This window comes from Ovis canadensis, chromosome 12 (genome assembly GCF_042477335.2).
Source record: "Ovis canadensis isolate MfBH-ARS-UI-01 breed Bighorn chromosome 12, ARS-UI_OviCan_v2, whole genome shotgun sequence".
Classification (NCBI taxonomy): domain Eukaryota; kingdom Metazoa; phylum Chordata; class Mammalia; order Artiodactyla; family Bovidae; genus Ovis; species Ovis canadensis.
The window spans coordinates 74,575,522-74,595,597 of NC_091256.1; the positions used below are offsets into that span (position 1 = coordinate 74,575,522).

The following is a 20,076-nucleotide window of genomic DNA, read 5'->3' on the forward strand; positions in this document are numbered from 1 at the left end:
GACTTTGTATCTTCCATTATGTAAAACTTAGGGTATATAAACACCTTTTCAAAATAAAGTTATGGGGTTTTTGCACAAGCTTGGCCTCCCCCGTGTCGACTCTCTCTCTCTCTTTCTCCCTCTCCCTCCCTCTCTTTTTCAGGCTGATCCCTTGGAATGTGGAGGCTCTCCATGTCTACTTATTTGCCCGGGCTTCTAAGACCCACACGAGAGGGAGCCCAAGGCGGGGCAACCTCCGCTATTCAAGCGGGTGCCTGTGACCTAACGTAGACAGTGCAAGTTTCTTGTCTTGAGACTTTATTAGCTTTCCGTGTAAACCAAGGAATATCAGCCTCTTTTCTCCACTAATTTTCCTACTACAGTACTCTTTCCTAATCTCTCTTTTCTAATTAAATAGTCCTTTCCTAGACGCTGACTCCGTCCCCACTTCGAATTCCCTGGATCCACCGGGGCTGGACCCCGGCTGGTGTGGGTCTCTGAGGGAAAGAGACTGCCATGGGGTCATCCTAGAGGCTGCCCAAGAGGCGGTCCTGGCGGGACAAACAGACTGCAGCAGAGACACGCAGGGGTACCTCCTAGGAAGGCGCAAGCCATTACCCTAGTGGGGAGAGCGGCAGGGGGGAGGAATCCCCCAAAGACAGGGTCCCCCATGAGCCCAGGAAGGTCCCACCTGAGTCTTCTAGGTTCCAAGAGACAGAGGCTTGTCCCAGGAGGCATGTGCGCCAGGTAGGAGCCCCTTGCTCCTTCACCTCACCTCCTGCCCTGCTCTTCTCCTACCTGGGGGTATTAGGGTCAGAAAACCCAGCTGGCAACTGGGGTAGGAAAGCTGGCAAGGCAGGAGGAGGAAAGCTGCCAGCAGGGCAAAGTGGCAAGAGAGGAGTCAGTCCCACCCCCTCCCGAGGGGTAGCATTCCCATCTACAGCAGCTGGGCTGTCAGCTCTCGTGGCCAGTCCACAAAACTAGGATGGGGGGTGGGGCAGATCATTTCCAGGCAGAAGTCTTCTTCATTTAACCCAAAGCAATTACCTGTGAAGAAACATCAGCTTTCCTTTAAAGACAGACCACCTCTGGTGCATTTTAATTATTTTAGACGATTACCATTTCGTGTATCTCTATCTCATCACCTCCCCTGAAAAATGAGCTTTTGCGAGCAGGTTCTCCAGCTCTTTCTCCTGTGGGTCCCCTCCATGGGACTCATCACCAGAAACTCTGGAAGATTCAGTGACTCACCCAGGCCTTTCAGGGGCACAGCGATTGTATAAAGTGAGATATAGGCAGAGGCAAGATCAACCCACTCCATTCTCAGATAGCTCCAGCTGAACAAATATACAAGCCATGCCTCAGTCTTTTCTCTCCCTGCATTCTCAAGCAGTAGGTGGCACTAATAAAAATACCACCTCGTGTTTGCACAGCACTTTACAGTTTCAAAGCCACTCTTGCAGCCCGAAGTCACTCTCCACCCACCCCCACTCATCCCAAGTCCTTCCCATCCTGTTTTCACCCACACCACTGCTTTTCCTCAAGGCCGGCCCCGTGCCAGCCTCTGCCAGGGAGAGGCTGTGTGCCCCCTCCTGGGGCGTCCATGTGTTATGAGAAGCGTTTCCTCACAAAAGAGTCAGCCGGCCAGAAATGTGGGCAGAGAGCGAAGGGCAGCGTGTTCAGGTTCGGTTTATTATGTTCTCACAGCCTTGTTTATAGTAGAGGTGAATGACATTATTCCACTTTGCACGGTAATGAAACAATTCAATGAGGATGAGCTGCTACAGATGCGCTCGTGCCCCGTGACTCGGCAGCTAACGCTGCCTCGCTTGGAGGGCACACAAGCCCAGCCACTGTTTCAGTCTTTGGAAGAGGGGAGGGAGCCAAGGGGCAGAAGGGAGGAAGAAGCAGGAAGGGGACCAGTGTATCGACAGGACCCAGCCCCCACAGCTGGGACAGCCAGTGGCCCCATCCTGTCAACTTGGACCATGGCATCGCATGATTCGGCGAGGTCGCAGGGACAGGAAGACATCTCCGCGCTTGGCTTCTCCCTTCACAGTCTCATGCCAAGTGGCACAGGCTCCCCGTGCTGGGGGGTGACTTCACCACCTCTTTTGCTTTCAAAACAGAGGATGCAGATTTAAAGAGGGCTGATGCTTGGCAGATTGCAGGAGAGCCTCAGATGGAAAATCATTAATTCCTCTGCCAGGCTGAGAAGTGGGCACAGACAGGGGTCAGGAGAGGTCTGGGTGCTCTCGATGAGGGGAGACATCCTGCCTCTGAACTCACCACTCACCACCTCTCCTTTCCAGTTTATGGAGAAGCAGATGCCACAGGAGCAGCTTGTCTTCATCCCACCCGCAGCCCTGCTGCTCTCAACCACAGTGAGTTCACACCTTGCCCTCACACCTGGACACCCGGCCATGCTGGGGACAAGCGCCCAGGGCCTGCACCCAGAGGCTAGGCCTGCAGGTTGGGCAGAGAGCCATTCACAGCTTTGGTTAATTCAGAGCAGCAAGTTCTGCAGAGAGCACCAGAGAGTAAATTCAACTAGGAACTTCCCAGCTGCCCACCCGGCTTGAGACCAACAAGGGAATGGTGAGAGCGCAGAGCAACAACCCAAGCCCCACTGCGGCCTTGGCAGAGAAAGCCTCAAAGAGCTTTCAGTACTGAGGGTATGACACCCTCCACTGAGGAATCTGAAGTTGTCGTGCTACCACTATTATTACTGCTATGCACTCCTCACCCACTACCTAAGCCCAGCTCCCATGTGTCACAGCCTTGGGTACAGAGGCACGGCCTAACACGAAATGAGCTAGCACGTGAGTGCATGAACACAAACAGAAAACAGAGAAGCAGCCCACCAGGCAAGCTTGGAGGAAGCCCTGTGAACAAGAGCCGGGAGCCATAGAAAACCCCAAGGACCCCTTCAGCCCCCACCAGTGGCATACCCCGTGCATGCAGCTGGGACAGAAATATTTTTATCTCAAAAGAGCAAGTCAGAGAGGGGATAGAGACAGCCACCCTAAGAGTTAGATTCAGGGCTGGCAGGTTCCTGGTTGTTGTGCTTGATTGTGGCTGGGTGTGCTCTAGCCCTCTGGGACCAGCTGGAGACCACCACCCCTCCCTCCCCATCCCTCGGGTCCAGCTTCCCAACCTCATCTGCACATTGGATTCACCTGTGGAGCTTTAAAAACTACTGACGCTTGAGTTCCAACCCCAAGCTGTTCTGGGGTGGGATCTGGACATTTGGGTTTTTGCAACTCCCCAGGTGGTTCCACTGAACAGCCAAGGGGGAGAGCTTATGTCTTAGACCACTGTCTTAGACCATCTTTTCTCAAAGTATGGTTCACAGGCCACTACGTACCTGGGAACTTATTAAAAATGCAGATTTTTGAGTCCCACCCCAGATCTATCAGATTAGCATCTCTGGGTGTGGAAGCTGGGAATTAGCAATTGTAACAGGCTTTCTGGGTAACCCCTGCACATCCTCAGCTTTCATAATAGATGCTGCTCGGGGATCCTTCCTCACCCCAGAGGTGCCCAGAGCTCTGAAGGGTTGTCATTTATGATGTTCTATTTGGTTTAGAGAGGGCAACAGGAAATCTCACGCCAGCCCCCAGATTGGTTACTACTCATGTGGGGCTGAAAGGCCACTCAGGGATGAGAGCAGCCCTAAATGTCACAGCTCTGCCCGGCCCACTGCACGGCTTGCACCCGAAAGGCAGTCCACAGCATAAGCCCGGCACAAGGCGCCAAGGAAGACGGCAAATGGGAGAAGCGGCCCCTGGGGGTGCCCCCGCTAAGGAGGCATAGGAGGGCTTGTGAAGAGGGCAGGGGAGCGGGTGGGACAGGGTGATGGGGAAGGTCAGGGATGAGGTATGCTCGGATATTGCTCTAGATGTTGTAAACATTTCTCTTTGTTTCGTCACAGACCAGAATCTGGGTTGGCATGACCAAAGTGCCTGAAAGTAGCATCAGAGCAGAGCTCTGTGCTTCTTGTGGGAAGCAGAACATAAAGGGTGTGAGGAAAGCTCCACCCATGGGAAGATCATCTCTGTGGTGTACTAGTCTAGTGCTCTTAATTGTCTCTCTCTCTCTCTCTCTCTCTCTCTCTCTCTCTCTCTCTCTCACACACACACACACACACACACTCCACGGGAGTACCATAAACATAGCTATCACGTTCCTCTACACACAAACACAAACCCACCCACCCTCACTTAGTGGCAAATTTCGGGATACCCAAGCTGGGTCCTTCACACCTCCCCATCGTGAGAGGAAGTCACCAGGCTCCATGACACCACCATCTGCTGCCTTCCTTCTACCAATAGTTTGGCAAGAACCCTAGGCTCCCCCGTATAACATTCTTGTTCAGACTTTTCTCCTGGGGACAGTGGAAGTGGTAAAAAGGCCCCTCTTAGAACATTTCGTGTTTCCATAACTCTGTGCTGTTCCAATTTACATGCCCTTTGTGTTCGACAGTAGAGTTGGCAGCAGATGCACGTTTTGTATGTAAACAACGTTGGAAATACCCTGTTTGAGAATTTGATCATTAAATTAATTCTGGCAGCGTAAGCTAAGGATGGTTTTTCACCAATGGGGATGGGGGAATACTACCCGATCTAACTAGGAACGCCCACACTAGGCTGCAGAGTCCTTGAACATGAAATTCCACAGGTCTCTTCAGGAGTCCTGTGTTCTTTCTCTCCTTGTTTATACAGACACATCAACTCTCATTCACAAATGCTCAGCAGGGCAGTGGACCCCAACAGCCAGTGGGACTCAAGAGCCTTCTTTGCCTGTTGTAGCTGTAGCTGAGGAAGGAAGAGATTTATGAAGCTGCTGGACGAGGATGCAAACGTGGAACACTCTCACATTTAAAGAGGCCCATCCTTCCCCCAGGAGGAGACAGCTTCCACCAAGGCCTCAGTCACCTGCACTGCAGAATCCACACCTGTGTAGCTTCATTTAGTCCAGCTGAAAGCTTTGGAACTCTGCGCTGAATCCAAATCCATCAGCTGTCAATCATCCCGAGCGACCTCCGGCCCGTTCTCTCTGATTCAATCTACCAGGAGACCAGCACCTCCCAGGCTCCTCTTCCACTTTCTGGTCTCTCTGCAGAGGCTTCATCTCCCTGGCACCACAATCTTGAGCCAAAGTCAGCTTCTTCCTGGGCAGCCGGAAAAAGGTTTCCTGCATCTCACTCACCATTCCAAGGAAGAGTTTCCTGATGTACTTCCAAGAGCAGTGCCAGGGTACCATGAAGTCATCTTGAAGGAAGGTTCTCCATAAACCAGATGTTCACAGTGATCTTCTCAGCTTCACTTTCGCTTCCATGTTCAGTCCCAAAACATCAAGAAGGAAGCTGCTGATCAGCCAAGAATGGCCCTCATGAGAGGGACCTTTCTAAGAAAGCATAGTCTCAGGAAGCAAGCTGGAAAGAGAGTGTCAGGCTAAGTTCCCATTCTCCCCCATCAGAATTACATGACCTGCATGGAGGGGGGAAAAGGGAGACAGGGAAAGTATTAGGCACATGAGAGCTGTCCATGCTAGGGGAGTTCACTTCCCTTTACCAAGCCGTCCATCATTCTATGGGGTCAATGATGTGTGATGCCACAGGGAGGCGAGGGCAGAGTGTACATCAAGCAACAGAGAGGTTATATGGTGCCCCGCTGCCCAAAAGTCTACCGGTGCTACATTCCCTGCTCATTCAAATTCTGGAAAACTTCTTGGTAGAACTGAGGAAGACTTGCAAGCTGACTATTTCTCAATAGCAGCTCTATATCAGAAGTGGTGATGGATGTCTCCCAAGATCCTTCCTGGATTTGCAAGTGTATAGGAGTCTTGTGAATTTCCTAGGTCGAGATGGGCAGTGGTCACGGCCTTTCATACTGGTCCTATGGAAATGGAAGAAATAGCCAGCTTCATGGAGTTTGTCCCTTTCCTCAGAGGCCACCTGTCGGTGACAGTGCTGAAAACCCCAGATAACACTGAGGTCTCAGCACCCAGGACTGGCCATTACATTACGACAGCAAATCACAAATGTGATCCAGAGTCTTCTAGCCCTTCCTCACAGGGGTCTAGGACAAGTTCAAAGAGTTGGGAATCCTAAATGAGGAGCATGTGGAAGTGGTGGAAATTGCCTTTGCATTATTTACAGATTAGCCCAACACAGCAAATCTCCCTTCTTGGTGGAGATGACCCAAGGCCCTATGAAGGGCAAGTTGCCAACCCAGAGAAGGGTGACAAAGTACGACCACTAACCAAAACACAAACACAGGTAAAGGGGGCAGGACAGAGTCCGAGCTCTGGTGGCTGGATCAGACTTTGGAATGGCCCTTCATCTGTTCCTCACTCCTGGCCTCCCAACCTAATCACCACTGCTTTTGAACACCTACAACACTTCACATTAGAATATGGTCTTGGCAGCAAGGGGAGGGGGAAGCCGGTGATCTCCAAGAGTCCCCATCTGAGTTCTAACTGAGCCGCCTCTGGCTTTGGGACAGCAAATCTAAGTACATTTTGGACCTCAGGAACCGGGGGTAAGAGTCTTTCTCCATGAGACTGTGTACTTTGCCCTGGGCTTGGTCAAAACAAGTCAGGGATGGCTCTTGCATGTTCTTCCTCGTGGCTTCTCGAGTCTGGAAGTCTATGTTTACCTGGAGACACAAGCAGAGAACATCATCACAGGCCCTCAAGGGCCAAGGCACCTGGCAGCTGGTCCTACTTAATAATTATTCATGACAGCATCTTAAATACATTAAGGTTATTCATACTTTTCAGACTGCTTTCATGAAAGTCATCCCTTTTGACCCCAGGAAGAGTCCTGTAAGGTCTAAAGACCAAATATTCTTCATTCCAATTTATAAAGATACTGAAGAAATGAGTTATCAAAGCTGGTCTGTGGAGTAGGATATGGCAGCCCACTCCAGTATTCTTGCCTGGAAAATTCCATTGGCAGAGGAGCCTGGTGGGATAACTACAGTCTATGGGGTTACAAAGAGTCACACACAACTGAGCGACTGAACACTCTCCTTTCCCACTCACTTCCCCACTTTTATTCCCTGTTACTATTAAAATTTAGTGTGTAATGTTAAAAAAGAAAAAAAGCTGGTCTAATGTACTATGGAAAGTTAGTAACAGTCAAGGTAAAAAAAAGCCCAAATTACTCAACCCTCAATCCGGAAGTCTTCCCAATGTCAGGCCAAGAGTTAAACCAGAGACTAGCATTAATGTGGGTTCCCTAAAGTAAACTTGCCCATTTGTCCTGTCTCAGCTACTAAGGAAACAAATGCCCTGGGGAGAAAGACTATGTTAAGAATGTACATCTGTCATCCAACCAACATTTATAAGAAGCCTGCTGTATTCTGGCCATTGGCCAAAGACCTCCTGAGTCCCAAGTCAAAACATAATTGAAGACTTCTACATATATAATGCATCTAAATTCATAGACAGCAAATATTTTTCTTCTATAAAACCCTCCCAGGTAAAACCCTGTTTTATAACTCAGAATAGCAGTACACAGAAATTCATATTACCATTATAAGTAATTATAATACATGAAATACCATAAAATAATATGTGACTGTAATCACTCATTAATAAGCAATGGCAAATATTGGCTAGGTATTTGACCCCTAATACTCATAGTAATCTTGAAAGGGAGGTGATATTATACCCTTTTACATTTGGGAAAATGTGATTCAGAGAAACAGGGTAAGTTGACCAAGATCACACAGCAAGTAAGTGGTGGAGCTAATGTTGCAACAAGATTCCAAAGTACATGCTTGTTCCATCAAGCCATGCTGCCTTCCTCTAGGAAAACGAACACAGATTTATTGGCATCTATCTTGCAGAATCCCTATAGAAACACAGTTCCTGCTGGCACACATTTAACTGATAGACAGCTAAAATACTCCTAATAGAGCTCCTTTTTATAGAATCCCTGGGCTCTGCACCTTAAAAGTGATCCCTTTTTTCATCAAGAGCCATCAGAGCAGTGAGGCTCAGTTCAGAAGAAAGCCCCCGTCAAACCTGGCTCAAACCCCTTCAAAGAGAGAGGGCTATGGATGGAGGTCTGAGAAGACCCCACCGCCAACGCACCTCCCGCGGAGCCTGAACATCCACAAACTCCTCAAAGATTCTATGGGCCTTGGAGACCAGTTTGGCAGTGGACCTGGTCTTCTTGAACTCCTCACAGGCCAACCAGAACTCCAGGTTCTCTTCACTGAACTCCGTCTTCAGGAAGGCGCGGAAGGCAGCCACTCCATCTGTGGATGTGGAGGGGTGTGGAAAGGAAGAGAAATAGGGAGAGGCTTCAGTTCAAGAACTGCAGGAGAAAGAAAGAAAGGTGGTCAGAATGCAAGAGTGGCCCTAGCTAGGCCACTGTCCAGCCCCCATGGATCCTCCTCCACATCCTCCTGAAGATTCTCTTCTCTTAAACACACAGGCACCCTCAGAGGCAAGCCGTGCTCCGCATTAGAGGATCACCGGGATGTTCCGGAGAATTGATTAGGCTGCTACAGGAATAACGACTCTGGGAAGGCCTGGTCACTTCTAATCAGCCCTCAGTGGTCACTGCCTGTCCCGTAACGCAGAGTTGGCTGTCCCTTGGGTCTACTGGTGAGCCTGTGTTTCTAATGAGGCCAAAGTAATATACGGAATTCGTTCTCACCCAATCCAAGTCAACCAACCTGAAAAACACAATCTGTCACAAGACAAGTTGGGTGGGTCGGGGTGTGTGAATGCCTCAGGGCAAATCCTTTATTAATATCAGAAAAATGTCTGAAAATAAACACCCCACTGCCGTGAAGTCAGTAAAACCATCCTATTATATGGAAGGGGTGCTCAGCCTCTTTTTACAAACTTTTGAGGTCCCATACTTTAATGATTAATTCCATGGATCCTTTATCTTTAAAAAGCTTGCCTATCAAATTATATGTTTTAATTAAGATCAATTATAATTTTTCTACCAAATGGTTTAATGATTAACATAGCCTTTCTTAATTTTTCTTAATTGATGTCATGCATATTGCCAAATGGACCTTCTGATCAGAATCAGAGCAGTGTTATCACACAGATTTGGAAAAAGAAACAACATTCATTGATAGCCTATGCATTCGGCTGATGTTTTCATCTTCAAAGAGTTTTTATAAAGTATCCTAACCCTTAACGCACACTCCTCAAATCAAATAAGACCTATTGCTTTCTACCAACTGTCCCCAGAGAAAGGGCAGATACAACTGAAAACAAAGGAGAGACTGTATTTGGTAAAAAATGATTCTGGCTATAATGTTTTATAATGTTTTATAATGTTCATTTCTTTTCTAAAGTTTACTAGAAGGACAATATGTTAACAAGTTTTTATTCACTCTTTTTTTTCCAGTTTTTAGTTGTTTTTTTTAATTGGATTATTATTTAGTATTATATATAGTATATAGTATTATAATCTTTTTATTATAGTTGGCTTTGCAATGCTGTGTTTCTGCTGTTGAGCAAAATGAATCAGCCACACATATACATATATCCCAGCTTCCTTGGATTTTCTTCCCATTTAGGTCACCACAGAGCATTGAGGACAAGTTTAAGTGGTCTACAATCTGTTCTCATTAGTTATCTATTTTATACATGTTGTTGTTTAGTCACTAAACAGTGTCTAATTCTATGACCCCACAGACTGTAGCCACTAGGATCCTCTGTCCATGTGATTTCCCAGATTCAAGATTACTGGAGTGGGTTGCCACTGCCTTCTCCAGGGGATCTTTCCAACTCAAGGATCAAACCTACATCTCCTACTCTCCTGCACTGGCAGGCAGATTCTTTATCCCTGAGCCACCAGAGAAGTCCAATTTTATACATAGCAGTGTATATATATACTGCTTGAAATCTCCCAGTTCATTTCACACCCGCTTCCCCCACAGGTACCCGTGGACTCCCCTGAGCAGCCTAGGTCCAGGCTTATGTACTAGGATTGGCCACTGCCCAGCTTCATTCCATGGACCAGTGGCACCAGCCACGTGGGTGACATATTTAAATGTTTGTTTTACTTTCCTGAAACATTTTTATTTCTAATTAAAATGTCTATTTCAAGATAGACATCTTATTGCCCACATTAGAACCATAGTTATAAAAACCCAAACTTTTAATTTTAAGAGCCAGGAACTTGGGAGAGAAAAGGGTTTCGATGAAACTCCCAAACCTAAACCTTAAATCACAAAGAAATATAAGTTTGGACACCTGAGCTTAAAGTGTTTAACAAAGGTAGGGTTGGCCATGATGTTTATCACCTAGCCAGGACATTTCTGAGAGTGAAGGGGACCACGTTTGTTAACTACACAGGAAGAATGGGCATATACCATGACCGCCATAGGCAAACACCAGGACACACAGTCACCTTAACAGTAAGACAAGGAGCCTAGAGAAAGCAGAACATGAGATAAGGCTGTTTTGCATCAGGCAGGATGGAAATAAAACTGTTGCTGTGCCAGGCAGGAGGAGAGTAACACACAGTTTAGAGCCATGTAAGAGGCCTACTCGGGGCTCCACTCACCCTTATCCCTGCCTTGGGTTCAAAACCCTGAGAGGAGGGAATAAAAATGCGAGATAACCTGAGGATCAAAGTGCATGTGAAACAGTGGCCTGGCAATGATTAGGCAGAGAGAGAGTCTAAAAATCATTCATTCGACTCAACAACTTTTTTAAAAAACTACTTATGTACAAAGTACTATTCAAAGTCTTGGGATACGTTAGAGAACAAATCATAAAATTCCTGTCCTTAATATCCCTTGTGGGTGCTCTCTTTGCCATATCTTGTCTCCTCCAAGGTCTCAAAGAGGTGTTCAAGAGGTTTCCACACCCACCTGCTGCAGTGGGAGCCTGGGGGGGCGGGGAGCAGCGGTGGGGAATCAGTGCCCATGAGAGGCGAGGGGTGGGGGGTGGGGGGTCTGCTCCAGCAAAGTGACCTGGGAGCAGAGATCAGTCCACATGTGACCAGAGCCAGGGACCCTATCCATAGCATGAGGAGGACGCAGGCCAGAGGCCCTGCCCTTGTGCCTTCCCACTGTGGTCAGGGTATGGAAGGAAAAAGTTAGGGGGACCCTAAAACATTGCAGTGATCAAAAGGAGCAAATGTGAAGAGACTCAGAAGAGTGACTAGGAAGGGCCTGGGTTTTTTTCTTTTCTTTTTAATTGGAATCTAATTGTTTTACAGTGTTGTGTTAGTTGCTACTATGCACTGAAGTGAATCAGCTATATATATATATACCTAAGTCCCCTCCCTCCCGAACCTCCTTCCCATCCCACCCCTCTAGGTCATCACAGAGCACCAAGTTCCCTGTGCTGGACAGCCCGTTCCTTCTAGCTATTTTACGTATGGTAGGGTATATATGTCAATGCTACTCTCTCAAGAGCCTGTTGTCTTTAAACCAGAAGAGGCTAAATTCTTCTAATTGAAAAGTTTGTGGCTCCTGTTAGATTTTGTTTTGCTTTTCATCAAGCAAGAACAGGTGCTTGTGAGCAAGCAGAGATAAAGAAAATTACCTCGCCACCTTCCTCGACGGTATCAGTGAGAATCGCCCTCCCAAGGAAACTGTCTGGCCTCATACTACCCAAGATACAGACCTTATCTCCTTACATCAGAGTTCAGCTTTGCTGGGTCTTTGTGTGGATTAAAGGAGATAACACTCGCAAAGTATTCTCAGGATCATTGCTTTACTTCTCTCCACTTAATCGATGAGGAAATGGATGCTTAGAGAAGTGGCTAGACTGAGTTCACACAAGTAATAACATGCAGCTTTAAAAAATATAAGATAGGTTAACTTCCAGTCTAATACAGCAGTAACACCATCTCTACTCATTGGCTCATTTATTCTTGCACCCATTATGTGACCCAGGCATTCTGCTAGGAGCCTGGGCAGAAAACATAAGCACAGTTAAGCGCTCACGGAACTTGCAGTAAAAGAGCAATTTGAGCCAAGATAACATAATTATGGTAATTATGGTATAGACGATAAGTGATATGATAGGGAAAGCGTAGGTTGCTGTGAAAGTACCCAGGAAGAGTGCCTGTGCCAGACTGGGGAGAAGAGGGAAGTCTTGCAGGAGGAAGAAGCTTCTAGGCTGAGATGTGAAGCTGAGAAGGAAGTTAAGTGAAAGCAGGAGGGGAAGAGGGGAAAGAGACTGGCAGGAAAGGCGAGTCACACAAGCAGAGGCCTACAGTTAAGAAACATCGTTAGAGTAACCAGAAATAGTTAAGACTAATGTTTACTACTACTACTAATGCTAAAATTATTGAGCCTACTTAGAAGATACACATACACCAAGAGGCCTGTGAAGGAGCCAGAAAGAGAAGTGCTGCAGAGAAGCAGCCAGCTCTGACTCCACACTGGAACTGTTTCTTTGACTTGCTTTTTGTTCCTTTTATTATCATAACCACACAGAATGGTCTGTCCCCGAGAATCCTGCCCTTCTGCCTGATTGTTTAAAGTGCCTTTGTTCAGAACCTTGTCCACCTGTGGATGGCAGGAAGGAAGAAAAGAACACATCCCCTGCCTTGCATTTCTGGGAGATGTTTGCAAGATTAATGGACTTTTTGCTTTGCTTCCTCACTTCCCCCATCTCTGATCTATAAAAGAGACTGGTTTCCAGACCACCACCACCCCCCCATAAGATGGTCATTTGAGGTGCTAGACTGCCGTCTTCTCCGTCAGCCAGCTCTCCAGTTAAAGTCTCTTCCTTGCCTCAGTCACTGTCTCTCAGGTTCATTGGCCTGTCATGTGATGTGCAGAGCAAACTTGCACTTGGTAACAGAAGGATGACACAGCCCTCCAAAAGACCTGGGGAGTCAACATTTCAGGGGGAAGGCAGCCACCATGTCCAGTGCTACCCCGAGACCAAGGTAGAGATGCTCTGAGAAGCAGTGGTTGGTAGACTCAGCAGCAAGATTCAGCAACGATTGGCAGGAACGGTGACAGTTCTAGTCATATTGTGGTTAAGTACAGGGGTGAGTGAGAGGGGAGGAAGTTGAAACAATGAATTTAGATGCCTCTTCCAAGAAAGGGAGTAGAGAGATCAGAGAGCATAGCTGGAGAGAAACAGGAAGTCAGGAAAGAGCTCTGGGGGGTGGGGGTGGGTGGGTGTGTGTGTGTGTGTGTGTCTGTCTGTCTGTCTGTCTGTCTGTTGGGGTTTTGGTAAGATAGCCTCGGTGGTGGTTTAGTCACTAAGTCATGTTTGACTCTTGAGACCCCCATGTTCTGGAGCCCTCCAGGCTCCTCTGTCCATGGGATTTCCCAGGCAAGGACACTGGAATGGGTTGCCATTTCCTTCTCCAAGAGAGCCTGCTGCTGTCTTGGGTATGATTAAATGTTGATCTGGCCAGAAAATACTTGTTGAGCAGGAAGAATTGAAGCTAACAAAAAGAGTTTAATTGAGGGGACTACCCTGGTGGCCCAGTGTTTAAGAATCTATCTTCCAGTGCAGGAGACATGGGTTCAATCCCTGGTCAGGGAACTAAGATTCCACATGCCGCAGCTAAGGAGATGCCCGCATACTGCAATGAAGATCCCATGTGCTGCAACTAAGATCTGATGCAATCTAAATAAATAATTTTTTTAAAGAAAGTGTCTAATTGATAAAATGTTGTCTCCAGGAAGGCAGGAGAAAGGCCAGAGAACAATGTCATGATAGAGAGAAAGAAGAAAAGCTGTGTGTGGATGCAGGGACGTCTGTAGTTTGGAAGCAGGATACAGAAGGAGGTCCTTTCTGATGTTAGCTGGAAAAGTGGTATGAACTGAAGATAAGTTTCTTACTTATTTATCTAGGATCTGCGGCAGAGTTTCATGTATTTACTCCACACCATGCTTTGGGCTAGAGATTTCACACACAGCAGCTCAGTGTAATTTCACAGCAGTGTTGACCCACAGATAGCACAAATGACCCACTCTCCATTTTCCACATTAAAACGTATGGAAATCAGATAAACTTCCCAGTCACACAGTTGGTAAGAAGAGCCAAGTTTCCCTACCGTCCATATGGCTCCAAAGCAGGATCTTTCCAGATGTGTTTGAGGGCAGAAGGAAAAGAAGAACAAGGGAAGAGAACAATTAAAGGGGAAAAGCATAGTATCTGGTAAAGGCAAATTCTAGAGAAGGAGAAGGATCAAGAAGAAGTAGAAGAACTTGACTTCCTAAGAGTCAAAAGTAGAGAAAGAGGGGCAGGGGTCGAAGGAGACAAACAGTTTAGGGAGGGACATATTTGAGATGCATCGATTTGAACAGCCTTGATATTCTTCTTAATTTGGGGGGGGGGGGGAGTGAAAGCCCTGCAGGAGGTCTGCCTCCATGCGCTAGATTTTGGAGATATGGTAGAAGCAAATCAGATAACGTCACAACCTCACAGAACTCCAAGTTAGTCTGGTGTAACAGACACTAAGCAATCATTTAAAATAATTAATTCAGGGCCTTCCCTGGTGGTCCAGTGGTTGAGAGTCTGCCTGCCAATGCAGGGAACATGAGTTCGATCCCTGGTCCTGGAAAATTCTACATGCCTTGGAGCAGCTAAGCCTGGGCGCTGCAATCACTGAAGCCCACACTCTAGAGGCCAAACTCTCCAACAAGAGAAGCCACTGCAATGAGAGGCCGGGACACTGCAACGAAGAGTAGGCCCTGCTCAGAGCAACAGAGACCCAGGGTAGCCAAAAATAAATAAGTAAATAAATAACAAAATAATCAATTGAATAATTACAAGTGTAGTGTGTGCTGAAGTGGGAATGCCGATAAGAGTAGAAAGAGTTTAGAACAGCTACTTTGGAAAAAAGAGTAGGAATCTGGTAGGAACTCTCAAGTGTCTTCTCCAACACCGCAGTTCAAAAGCATCAATTCTTCAGTGCTCAGCCTTCTTTATAGTCCAACTCTCACATCTATACATGGCTACTGGAAAAACCATAGCTTTGACTAGACGGATCTTTGTTGGCAAAGTAATATCTCTACTTTTGAATATGCTGTCTAGATTTGTCATAGCTTTTCTTCCAAGGAGCAAACTACTGTGAAGACATAGATCTCAGTTCCTGGAGAAGGTTATGATGCACCGGGAAAGGAGTAAGACCTTTTAGTTTTGGGGTGTGCCCATCATTCAAGGACAGGAGCATCAGCTCCAGGCTGGAACCTGGAGAGCAGAAAGGAACTAGCAGTTGGGACACTTAAAAAGGAAGAGGCTAAGCAGAAGGTTAAAAAGGAAAAAACTTTTTTGAAGTTAGAGGAGGAATTTTTAAAATAACCCCTCAGTTCAATTCAGTTCAGTCACTCTGCCGTGTCTGATTCTTTGTGACCGTGTGGACTGCAGCACCCCAGGCCTCCCTGTCATCACCAACACCTGGAGTTTACCCAAACTCATGTCTATCGAGTCAGTGATGCCATCCAACCATCTCATACTCTGTCATCTCCTTCTCCTCTTGCCTTCAATCTTTCTCAGCATCAAGGTCTTTTCCAATGAGTCAGTTCTTCACATCAGGTGGCCAAAGTATTAAGAATTTCAGCTTCAGCATCAGTCCTTCCAATGAATATTCAGGACTGATTTCCTTTAGGATGGACTGTTTAGATCTCCTTGCTGTCCAGGGGACTCTCAAGAGTCTTCTCCAACACCACAGGTCAAAAGCATCAATTCTTCGGTGCTCGGCCTTCTTTATAGTCCAACTCTCACATCTATACATGACTACTGGAAAAACCATAGCTTTGACTAGACGGATCTTTGTTGGCAAAGCAATGTCTCTGCTTTTGAATATGCTGTCTAGATTTGTCATAGCTTTTCTTCCAAGGGGCAAGCATCTTTTAATTTCATGGCTGCGGTCACCATCTGCAGTGATTTTGGAGCCCCCCAAAGTAAAATGTCACTGTTTCCATTGTTTCCCCATCTATTTCCCATGAAGTGATGGGACCAGATGCCATGATCTGAATTTTTCTGAATGATCATGATCCTGATTTTCTGAATGTTGAGTTTTAAGCCAAATTTTTCACTCTCCTCTTTCACTTTCATCAAGAGGCTCTTTAGTTCTTCTTCGCTTTCTGCCATAAGGGTGGTGTTATCTGCATATCTGAGGTTATTGATATTTCTCCCAGCAATCTTGATTCCAGCTTGTGCTTCCTCCAGCCCAGCATTTCTCATGATGTACTCTGCATATAAGTTAAATACACAGGGTGACAACATACAGCCTTGATGTACTCCTTTCCCTATTTGGAACCAGTCTGTTGTTCCATGTCCAGTTCTAACTGTTTCTTCCTGACCTGCATACAGATTTCTCAAGAGGCAGGTCAGGTGGTCTGGTATTCCCATCTCTTAAAGAGTTTTCCACAGTTTATTGTGATCACACAGTCAAAGGCTTTGACATAGTCAATAAAGGAGAAGTAGATATTTTTCTGGAACTCTCTTGCTTTTTTGATGATCCAACAGATGCTAGCAATTTGATCACTGGTTCCTCTGCCTTTTCTAAAACCAGCTTGAACATCTGGAAGTTCACAGTTCATGTATTGCTGAAGCCTGGCTTGGATAATTTTGAGCATTACTTTACTAGCGTGTGAGATGAGTGCAATTGTGCCGTAGTTTGAGCATTCTCTGGCATTGCCTTTCTTTGGGATTGGAGTGAAAGCTGACCTTTTCCAGTCCTGTGGCCACTGCTGAGTTTTCCAAATTTGCTGACATATTGAGTGCAGCACTTTCACAGCATCATGTTTCAGGATTTGAAAGAGCTCAACTGGAATTCCATCACCTCCACTAGCTTTGTCCATAGTGATGTTTCCTAAGGCCCAGTTGACTTCACATTCCAGGATGTGTGGCTCTAGGTGAGTGATCACGCCATCATGATTATCTGGGTCATAAAGATCTTTTTTGTATAGTTCTTCTGTGTATTCTCACCACCTCTTAATATCTTCTGCTTCTGTTAGGTCCATACCATTTCTGTCCTTTATTGTGCCCATCTTTGCATGAAATGTTCCCTTGGTATCTCGAATTTTCTTGAAGAGATCTCTAGTCTTTCCCATTCTGTCGTTTTCCTCTATTTCTATGCACTCAACACTGAGAAAGGCTTTCTTATCTCTCCTTGCTATCCTTTGGAACTCTGCATTCAGATGGGTATATCCTTCCTTTTCTCCTTTGCCTTTCACTTCTCTTCTTTTCACAGCTATTTATAAGGCCTCCTCAGACAGCCATTTTGCCTTTTTGCATTTCTTTTTCCCTGCCAATTGTATTGCGCACACATTTTGGGCCAGACACAGCACCAAATGCTTTGTGCACCTCATGGCATTTGCTGTTCTTAGCAAATAAACAGCACAGGTCCTGAGAGTTTCTTCATTTCACAACAGAGAAAGATGAAGCTTAGGGAAGTTAAATAACTTGCTGAAGGTCACATGGTTAGCAAGTGGCAAGGAGGCCAAATTGCAGAGCCAGCATTCTTCTGTGGCTGGTGGTCCAGTCCCCAGCCCTGTATGATGGTCTCAAGGGATGCCTGCCTGCGCCAGTGATGACTAGAGAGGACAGCCACCGCAGTGCAAGCCAAGGAGGTCTGGAGAGCATGGTGGTGATGACATTTCCAGGAGTGAAGACAACAGAGGAGGTGGAGAGAAGATGAAAAAAGTCACCAAGGGAGGCGGAAGGGTATGAGAGATGAGAACAGCACGGAGAGAGGGATGTGCTTTGGTAGGAGAATCCAATGGAGTTACAGCAGCTCAGACTCCATGGGGAGGGGGGTTTGGAGTAAATGCATGGTGGGCTCATACTCAGATTGTCAGGCAGCCCAGTGAGTCCGCCCATCCCACCTAGGGTAAGAGCACTGCAGTCTCAGCTAGAGCACCAGTTCGGGTCACAGGCAGGCCGCTGGTAATCAGCACATTCAACCTGACCGAGCCTCGGCACCCTGGTCTGTAAGTGAGGGTGGTGGATCTGATGAACGCTCCCAGGTAGGCTAGTGCTCCACCCTGGGCTTCCACCACAATCACCAGCCTGCATCACACACAGCTCTCCGTCGATGGCTTTCCATCCTCCTCCTCCTCCTCCTCACCATCGCACATCGAGAACTTAGCCCAGGCCAAGTTCTATGGTGTCCAGGCCAGTTATCAATTCACATAACCTCTACACCAGGCCTGTTACTAAGCCAGAGGCTCTGGGGTCAGACAGCCTGGGTTTGAATCCTGTGAGACCTTGGAAAAACACCTTAACATCTTGAAGCCCAGGTCTTCTCATCTTGGAGAGTTTAAGTGAAATGACTGTGGTCATTTGGCCCGTGAGGGGTGGAAGGTGGATTTACACACACATCTACATGACTTCAGAGCCCACTCTGCCTGTTGTCCTCTCGTGACCATTGGTGGGTCCCATGTTATCACTTCCTCCAAAGGTGGGATGAACAATAACCCCAAATTGAACAGTATGATGAAAGAACGCTCCACCAGGGCAAAGGCACCATTTGGCCCACAGAGCTGGGGATTCTCCAGCAAGACAACATCTGCCACCAGCTCCTCTGTGTTGTCCACAGAGGCTACCAGGTACCAGCCATAACCTGAATCAGGCTGAACTCCGATATCCGCCCTAGGTGTCCCTCCCAGGATGCAGGGGTGCCTCACAGAGCAGACAGACACGCTCCCGCACCCCGGCCCCAGGGCACGATCACACAGCACAGCTGAGTGACCTTGTCGAGTGCATCCTTCCAGGTGACCTTGATCCAAAATGTGTTTGCCTACATTTCAGAGGCTTCAGAGGGCGTGGGAGGGGAACCAAAGCAAAATATGGTACTTAAAATTGCATGACATTCCGAGGGAGGAGCTCAGCGAGAGATGGGGGAAGAAGAGAGAAAGGCCTGGGAGGGTCTGGACCCGAACAGCAGTACTGTAGCAAAGATGTCCTGAAAAGTGTCTTTGAAAGAGGCCTGCACCCACCCTGGGGATCGCAGCCCTCCTCCTTTCCTTCCCCTCCCCTCTCAGCGCAGCCTATCACCCCCCTTTTACATTCCCAGGGCCGCCTCTGAGCAAGGTAGGGAGGAGGGTCACTGTGCTAAGAGAAGTTTCATCCCGCAAAAAGGACCCTGAGATGCAGGTGGAAGCCTCCCACCCCCATGACTGCAGGAGCCCCTCCCCTTCCCTGCTGTGTACAGACCGCTTGACCCCCAATTGGCCCACCTTTCCTGATCTCGTGACCTAGCTAGGGAAGCTTATGGGACTACAGCAGGGTTTCTTCTTCCCATCTACATCCTTTCCTCCCCCTTCTATCACCTCCCACCTCCTCCCAGCAAGTCTTTTGTCTGGCCCTCTCCCTGATTCCTCAGCATCTTTCCCTGCCTTTTCCCTTCTATTCTGTCTTCCATCCCTTTTTGATCCTCCTTCCCTCTTTCTCCTTCTCTCTACCAGGACCCTCTCCTTCCCTTCTGCTTGTCCATAAACTGCAGCTGGTTAAAATGCAAGATGCCGCTTCATCTCTGAAAGGCTCATAGCCTCCACTGGCTTCTGAGAGTGACCTGCTTTATTAGCTGTGCTTCCTCTGCCCTCCCCCTACTCCCGCCCCAGCCATACATTCGCCCCTCCTTACCCACCCCTCCCTGGGGCCTCCCAGACCCATTTCCCTCCCCAGTACCCAGAGAAAGAGAGTCCCCCCTTCACCACCCCCACAGATTCCAGGCAGCCAGAAAGAGTGACTTCTGAGTCCTGAAGCTATTCTGCCTGGGACTGTGTTCTGGCTTGACACACACTAGCTAAGTGTGACCTTGAGCAAGATACTAGACTCTCTGAGGCTCAGTTCTCTCCTCTGTGAAATGCAGATGCTAATAGTACCTACCCCGTGAAACTGTTAATACACGTAAAGAGCATGCAGAGTCTGACACCAAGACAGTGATTGCTCCATACATGTTTGTGACCATTATTCCTGTACTTTGCTGGCTTAAGGACTCATTGGACAGAACATAACATGCCTGATGTATACTCATGGCTGATTCACATTGTTGCATGGCAAAAACCAATACAACATTGTAAAGTGATTATCCTCCAATTAAAAAAAAAGAAATGCCTAACACAGAAAAACAACCCTGGTAACTTAAAGATGATGGGTAAAAAACAGTTCAGGAAA

The 20,076-nt window shown here is 47.2% G+C and overlaps 1 protein-coding gene across 3 annotated transcripts in view; it reads right to left on the reverse strand.

Moving 5' to 3' along the window:
- Positions 1 to 1,652: 1,652 nt before the first annotated feature.
- The window catches only part of RGS8 (regulator of G protein signaling 8), a 47,514-nt gene continuing 29,090 nt past the window's right edge, over positions 1,653 to 20,076 (reverse strand). For 2 of the 3 annotated variants that reach the window (XM_069544937.1, XM_069544938.1), the window contains 2 exons: positions 8,086 to 8,252; positions 1,653 to 6,641 (listed from right to left, as the gene is read on the reverse strand). In XM_069544937.1, coding sequence (XP_069401038.1) covers positions 6,459 to 6,641; positions 8,086 to 8,252 — 350 coding nt within the window. In that variant the 3' untranslated portion in view covers positions 1,653 to 6,458. The remainder of the gene's footprint in view (positions 6,642 to 8,085; positions 8,253 to 20,076) is intronic. The other variant, XM_069544939.1, reaches the window with a different exon arrangement.